This window comes from Cucurbita maxima, unplaced genomic scaffold (genome assembly GCF_002738345.1).
Source record: "Cucurbita maxima cultivar Rimu unplaced genomic scaffold, Cmax_1.0 Cma_Scf00460, whole genome shotgun sequence".
Lineage (NCBI taxonomy): Eukaryota > Viridiplantae > Streptophyta > Magnoliopsida > Cucurbitales > Cucurbitaceae > Cucurbita > Cucurbita maxima.
Genome location: NW_019272476.1, coordinates 3,270 through 11,386, shown reverse-complemented (window position 1 = coordinate 11,386; position 8,117 = coordinate 3,270). Strand labels below are relative to the sequence as shown.

General features: G+C 35.5%; 1 protein-coding gene across 1 annotated transcript; it reads left to right on the top strand.

Annotated features, from left to right (window-relative positions):
* Nucleotides 1-4,065: 4,065 nt before the first annotated feature.
* LOC111474608 (ethylene receptor 2-like) lies at nt 4,066-7,201 on the top strand. Its single transcript, XM_023119605.1, has 3 exons — nt 4,066-4,745; nt 4,921-6,763; nt 6,906-7,201. Exons 2-3 carry the CDS (start codon nt 4,997-4,999, stop codon nt 6,960-6,962), a joined length of 1,824 nt encoding a protein of 607 aa, XP_022975373.1. The 5' UTR covers nt 4,066-4,745; nt 4,921-4,996; the 3' UTR covers nt 6,963-7,201.
* The last annotated feature ends 916 nt before the right edge of the window (nt 7,202-8,117 follow it).

Genomic DNA, 8,117 nt, shown 5'->3' with positions numbered 1-8,117 from the left:
TTCGGGTTCAAAAAAATGAACCCAACCTACCCGAAATGCTAATCCAACACAACCCAATCCTTATAGTTCGGATTGGTTTGATTCGCGTTATCGGGTTGAATGTACACCAGTACCACAAATATTATTAAGTAATTATATTTCATATTAACGAGTAATTAAATTAGATTATAATGTTGAATAGTAACTTCGTATGATCGTTAATTTATCTAACTGTGAATCATTCACATGTCACATATTAATAATATTTGTTGGATGATGAAAGTTCCACATCGGTTAATTTAGGGAATGGTCATGGGTTTATAATCTAAGAATACACTCTCCATTGGTATGAGGCCTTTTGGGAAGCCCAAAGCAAAGCCATAAGAGCTTATGCTCAAAGTGGACAATATCATACCATTGTGGAGAGTCGTGTTCGTCTAACATGGTATCAGAGCCATGCCCTAAACTTAGCCGTGTCAATAGATTGGCAAATTCTTAAATGTCGAACAAAGGACTCCAAAAGGAGTCAAGCCTCCTCGAAGGTACGAAGGCAGTCAAAAATGACTAAGACTCCAAAGGAGTCGAGCCTCGATTAAGGGGAGGCGTGTTCTGTTCGAGGGGAGGTGTTGGATGATGAAAGTCCCACAAGTGGACAACTTAGAATATAATTTTTTGTGGGTAAATATTAATTCAATATCTAAGTTTTATTAAATGCTTAATTTTGAGACATAAAGATTATGACTTCAAAGTACAACAAATTTAGTCAAAGAGGCAATTGGATACCAAAGAGTGATGCCATTAAATAATCATTATTTTATGTCTAAATTTTGAATAACAAAGAACGTTAAATTGGGTCGGAATTTTAGACCAAACTCATCCATCTTCCCCACCAACTCTCTCCACTAAGGGAATTAATGGGAAGAGTTTCAATTTATTTTTGCATTTCTCACTGCCACGTGTCACTATTCTAAGTATCAAATTGTTAGACGAACACGACTCTTGGTATGATATTGTCCACTTTGAGCATAAGCTCTCGTGGCTTTACTTTGGGCTTCCTAAAAGGCCTCAGGAGTTGGTATTCCTCATTTATAAACCTATGATCATTTCCTAAATTAGCCGATGTGAGACTTTCATCATCCAACACAAATCACCTCTTTTAAATCTATTTAATTTACATTCGCGAGCCAAAACAAATAATATTTACTAGCGATGGGCTTATACCGTTACAAATGATATCAGAGCCAAACACTGGACGATATCTCAGCCAGAAAATTAGGTCCCAAAGAGATGAATTGTGAGATCCCACATTTCTTATATAAAAGTATGCTATGTAATTAGTTATTAAATACATACATTGTCAAATGATTAAAAATGGAGATTTGAATTTCTCGTGCCATATATATATATATATTAATTTTAAAAAATCTATAAAATTTACAATTAGTGGGGTCTTACAAGCTTGAGTTTATTTATATCCATCCATAAAGCTAATAAATACATAATTACAAAGAGTGCAAAATTTGTATATATATAATTTTAATTTTAACTTTAATTTGATTGAATTAAGTATATAAATATATTATGTAGGTTATTTTAGTCGAATGAATTAAAATAAAATAAAAAACATATATCTACGTGTTTTGATGTAAATAAGTTAAAATGAATATTTTGTTTTTTTAGGATAATTAATTTAAAATTGTAAAAATTTGTTTGTTAGCTAATTTATAATTAAATATTATTCGTTTTATTTTAATAAATACAAAATAAAATTTTAATTTTCGTTATATTGAATATTGAGATTTTATCGGTTTGTGAAATTTTATTCAGCTATAAACAAAGAAGTTTTAACTTTTAAATTTATACAAATTAAAATTTAATTTATTTTTCTTAATATTTTAATAAATTCAATTGCACGTTAGAAAACTATTCAAACTCAGGAGAACAGAGACTTGCCGAGTAAGAACACGTGGAAAGAGAGAGACGTTATTATTCATTTATGATGCAATTTTTGTTTCTTTTATGAAAAATATAATTTAATATAAATTTTAATCCAACACGCATGCGAGGCAAATAGAGTCATAATCTAACTACTAAGAATTGGATTTAACTGCAATTGTACCCAAGTCGAGTGCTCGTCCTTTGCACAACCAAAGCAATGTTCCCCTCGATAATGACTATACAACAAAGTTAGCGATGATAATCTCGATATTAAACAGTCATTATTTGTGAGGAAATTAAAGGGCGAGATGATATCGAGCCTTAATCCTAAATTAAACGAAACTGAATTAAAATTACAGAGAAAAGTTCATGAATCTACGATACAATTTATGGAAAGATGATAGACAACATATGGATAAAATGAAAAGAGTTATTATAATTATGAGATGCGTCTATATATACCAGACACATAATGTAGCAATCATATATTAAAGAACTTAATTTAAGAGAAGCATATCTCATCATACATATAATAATTCAATTGGCTAAAAAAAACCAAAAAAAAAAATAAAACTAATATTATGTATATTTACCAAAACAACCCTTTGGAAGAGTTGAAACGAGGGATGGAGGGAAGGAGTAAATGGTAAATTGAGAGAGGTACATTAAATAATATTGTCAGAGGAGGGGGGAATTAAAAATTAAAATAAAAAGGAAAAAAAGAAAAGAAAGGGATTGCGGGAAAGGGATCGGCATCGGCTGCCACTACCCGTTGAAGAAAAAACGCCGGATATAAAGATTTGGATGCTTCCATTTTTAGTATACAAAGAATTGGGTTTGGATCTTCAATTTCACTTCCCTTTACCTCGCGTGACCCATCCCTCATTTATTTTTTATTTTTTATTTTTTATTTTTATTTCTTCAGGTCTTTTGCTCTGTATTTGCATTAAATGCCAGCCAACAAAATACAAAAATACAAAAATATAAAATACAAAATACAAAATCCAACCATTTTCAATTCCTTCCCAAACGCGCGCTTTCCCTCTCGCTATGCTCGCCGTGAAACGCGTGGATCACGTGGATAGAATTGTACCACTCCAAAATATCATACTTTTTAATTATACTATCTTATTTGCAATAAATATGAGGTTAATAACTATTCTTCTAGTTCTCGCCCTCCCGGCATGGGTTGTAACCCCATTTTTTAGTTAGTGGATTCGACCAAACAAATTTTTTATTTTAAAAAAATTTAACCTATTTCCAATTTTTATAATCTGGGTTAGGTTCATTTTACTATTTTATAAGTGATAACATGTTAAATAGTTAAGTTATACTTACATATTGCTACGAAGGTAATTAAGGATTTTCTTAAGCGTGTTATTATATTTTAAAATTTTTGATTTGGGGTTGAATAATTTGAAAGTGGGATTGAACCCGAATGGATTAAGTTTGGAATTCCATTTTAATTTTGGAAATATAAATAAAAAGTAGATAATGAAATAATGAAAGTTATATATGAAAATGGTATTTATAGGCAGAATTATTCAAAACTATATATGTATATAAATAAAGAAAGAAATAAGGAAAGGATCCAGCATATATTCTTTGGATTTGGATTCATTAGCTATTCATGACTTGGACCATTGTAGACTCCAATATTTTAAAGCATTAAACATTACCAACCACTAAAAGTCCTACTTTATTTGCACCTACTTATCCTTATATTTCCTTCTTTCAATTATTCATTTTTATTTTTTTAACAATTTTTTAATAATTAAACATAGTATTTCAATATACATATTATTAGATTTTTAAAAAATGCCAAAAATCACAAGTGGCAGGCAGGGTAAGGTAGTAAAGTGTAGTAAAATGGGAAAGGAAGGAGAAGAAGGTGGAGAACACGCGCGAAGAGTAAGAGTGGTGGTGGGAGTGAAAGAGAGTAGGCCACGTGGCAAATAGGAAGTAGATTAAGGGAAAAATAGGAGAGAGAGAGAGATAAAACAAAAGTATTTTGGGGGAGTGAGAAAGACGTTTATAAGCAGAAGAGCGTCTAAGTTCTCTTCATGTAAGAGCCTGTGGGCTCCACTCCTTCTCTCTCTTTCCTTTTTTTTTAAAAATAAAAATAAATAAATAAATTATTTTTCCTGCTCGTTTCCGAAACAACGGCGCAAGCAGTCTGCGTTCTTCTCCAATGTTCTTCACTTCTCTCTCTACAAAAACGTGTTTACTCTTGTGTTTGAATTTTCAAGGGCAGGGAGAGAGAAAGGGCATCATAGAACCAGTTCGCGAATCACAAAGAGAAGAGTGTAGCCCTCTTTCTTCTCGTTAGTTTTTGATTTTTTCCTCTTCCTTTCTTGTTTGTTTCCCCCCCTCTTTTTTCGAGTATGGATTGTGTAGTTACCTATAAGGATTAGAGCGCACCTCTGTCCACCAAAGAAGATCTGGTTTCGATTCTCTCCGATTTTCTTGCTCTCTTCTTGTTTTTATTCTTCAATCGCCTTCTTACTGCTGAGTTTCGATTCGAATCCTGTTTTTGTTTTTGGTTCTCAATCTTATTCCGGGAGGATTTCTTGTTTTGTTTTGTTTTTTTTTTTCCCTGTTCTTGCTCTGAGGAAGAAGAGGTGTTCTGGGATTGATTGATTGATTTGGGTTTCTGTTTGGTGGGTTTGTGTTTAAATGGGCGAAACGCGGAATGGATTTGATTAATGGATGAGGGACATCGGATTGTGAAGCGTTTGAGGTCTTTGCATATGGTGGAATGCTAAGATCTGGAGCTGGATGTGAATGGAATCTGATGTATTGGCGACTTGTTGGTTTTCCCTCTTCAGGTTTGGTGTTCTTCTTTCTCTATTTTGCGTTCTAATCGATTTTGCTTCTTTGATCCTAGCGGGGTTGGTTTGGTTTAGTTTTCAATTTCTTGATGGTGCTGTTGATTTTTGATCGGCGAAGTTTGAATCGGGTTGATATGCTTTCTCTGTGCTGATGCGTGTGTTCTTGTTATAGTTGAGGCGGCCATTGGGGTTTGAGTGTCTCCAATTTTGGGCTTAAATGGATTGAAGAAACTTGGGTTTTGGATGCAATGTTCAAGGCATTGCCATCTGGGTTTCTGATTTTGTTATTATTGGTATCTGTTTCTGCTACCGACAACGGATTTCCGCGATGTAATTGCGACGATGAGGGTAGTTTATGGAGCATCGAGAGCATTTTGGAGTGTCAGCGTGTGAGTGATTTCTTGATTGCTGTGGCTTACTTCTCCATCCCTATTGAACTTCTTTACTTCGTTAGTTGCTCCAATGTACCCTTTAAATGGGTTCTGTTTCAGTTCATTTCCTTCATTGTTCTATGTGGTTTGACCCATTTGCTCAATGGCTGGACTTATGGCCCTCACTCCTTCCAGTTAATGCTAGCTCTCACTGTCTTCAAAATCCTCACAGCTCTGGTTTCTTGTGCTACTGCTATTACCCTCATCACTCTCATTCCTTTGCTTCTCAAGGTGAAGGTGAGGGAGTTTATGTTGAAGAAGAAGACATGGGATCTTGGCATCGAAGTTGGGATGATAATGAGACAGAACGAAGCTGGCTTACACGTTCGGATGCTTACTCAAGAGATCCGCAAGTCGCTTGATCGACATACCATACTTTACACGACCATGTATGAGCTTTCTCAAACTTTGGGTTTGCATTACTGTGCAGTTTGGATGCCTAATGAGAGCAAGACAGTTATGAATTTGACTCATGAGTTGAAGGATAGGAGCTTCTCAGATGGTTATAATGTCTCTATACCGATTAGTGATTCCGATGTCATTAGAATCAAGGGTAGCGATGGGGTTAACATTCTTGAACCAAATTCAGCTCTTGTTGTTGCTAACTGTGGCGAGTCTGATCAAAGGGGACCTGCAGCAGCGATTAGAATGCCGATGCTACGTGTTTCAAATTTTAAAGGAGGAACTCCTGAGATTGTTCCGACTTACTATGCAATTTTGGTTTTGGTTCTCCCTGGTGGACAGCCTAGATCTTGGAACAACCAGGAACTTGAGATAATTAAGGTTGTTGCGGACCAGGTGGCTGTAGCTCTCTCCCATGCCGCCCTTCTCGAAGAGTCCCAGCTCATGAGGGAGAAACTGGCCGAACAAAACCGAGCGCTGCAGCAGGCTAAGATGAAGGCTATGATGGCAAGCCAAGCTAGGCAATCCTTTCAGATGGTAATGAGTGATGGTATGAGGAGACCTATGCACTCCATCTTGGGTTTGCTTTCGATGCTGCAGAATGAGAATGTTAATGACGACCAACGAATTATCCTCGATGCAATGGCGAGGACTGGTAATGTTGTTTCGACATTGATAGATGATGTTATGGACGATTCGATTAAGGATAGTGCAAGATTTCCTTTGGAATTGGAGATGAGATCTTTCAGGTTACATTCTATGATAAAGGAGGCAGGTTGTCTTGCCAAGTGCTTGTGTACTTATAAGGGCTTTGGTTTTGCGTTCGAGGTTCAGAGATCTCTGCCCGATCACGTCATGGGCGACGAGAGAAGGGTTTTTCAGGTGATTTTACATATGGTAGGGAGCCTGTTAAATGACATCAACCAGGGAGGAGGATATGCTTTGTTTCGGGTTGTCGCTGAGAGCGGAAGTCAGGGAAGGAACGACCAAAGATGGGGTAACTGGAGACAAAACTCTTCTGATGGGGATGCATATATCAGATTTGAGATTGGGATAAACAAGAGTAACTCTCAATCCGAGGGCGGCTCTATTCCTAACGTGGTATCTGGGGATTGGAGATACGCTAGCGGGGACGGAGCCGAGGAACGCTTGAGCTTTACCATCTGCAAGAAGCTCGTTAAGGTGAGAGATATGTTTAGGTTCGAGTTCTTTTATATGGATATCTCATATTTACCAACTTTTCCTATTCCAATTAGAAGTTTTGTGCAAGTTTTGGTTCAAGTTCTTATATTTCCTTGGTTGTTGATGGTCTTATCACTGGCAGTTGATGCAAGGGAATATATGGGTAATCCCAAATCCTCAAGGCTTTANTCTCCTTTAATTCTTTCTAACACGGAGGGAGGGAAAAAGAATGGCTGCTTCCATTATTCTTTCTTATATCTTGTCATAGTTTTGACTCAGGTCGAAAGATATCGAATCAATTCCATGAACTGAATTGAATAAATATTCTATCGAGTCGAGTAGAGGTCTCTTTGGGTTTGATTCTTAGAATCAAATTCTATTATTTGTGATTTGATTGTCGATCAAATTGATTATGTGATACACGTTATGTAAATTTAGTGCCATTCTTGAAGTTCATGAAACTATCGTGACTTTTTTAAATGATAATTAGTATTTTATCTAGGTTTAGAGTGAGAAAATGGTTTAAAAACAAAACAAAAAAGAAAGATGATACTGTTTGGATAATGGGTTATTGTTTTGTTGGTTGTGGAAAACATGCATGAAGGAGTTACGTACATGGACTCTTTGTTTCAACGTCAAGGAAAATAAATAAATAAATAAATAATTGTTTTTGGTTATCCCTGCAACTGGCCCCACCATGCCACCTCACCATCTTTCTGAAGAATATTATAATTTATTTTAAAAATATTTAGAGGGATTCAAAAAAGAAAATGTTGACGATGACCTTTTGGGCTTCGTTTGTGGGCCTTAGGGTTTTTATAGAATATGAAAATTTTAAAATTTTGTGAAAGAGATGTGTTTGGTTGTCAACATTATGTCATGGGTTTATTAATAATGGTACACTACAACCAATCCATCACTCTCACTCAATCCTACCCACTTTCTCTCTCTCTCTCTAAATATTCTCTCCCGCTTAATTGCATGTTTATCTTGAACCAACACGAATTTTCTTTGACGATCTCGTCATAGCTTGAATTTAAATGACTAAAACTCATAGTAACTTCTTCATCAGACCTTGAGCTATGAAAATTCCTTAGTATTAGTTCATGTCACCCCATCATATATACATTATTGTCCTTTTAAAAGAAGAAAAAAGACATTTCTAATATATAAGGAATTCATCGAAAAGATGTTACTACTACAAGACTTAACTAAAATGAAATATCAGTCATTAATCTTGTTGCCTAGTAAGCTATGAAACGAAAACCAAAATGGTGTTAAAGAGATGATAGACAGGCCCACTGGGCTTTAAGGCCTTTTCGAAGTAGGAATATGGGCTGAATCCAGCCCAGTC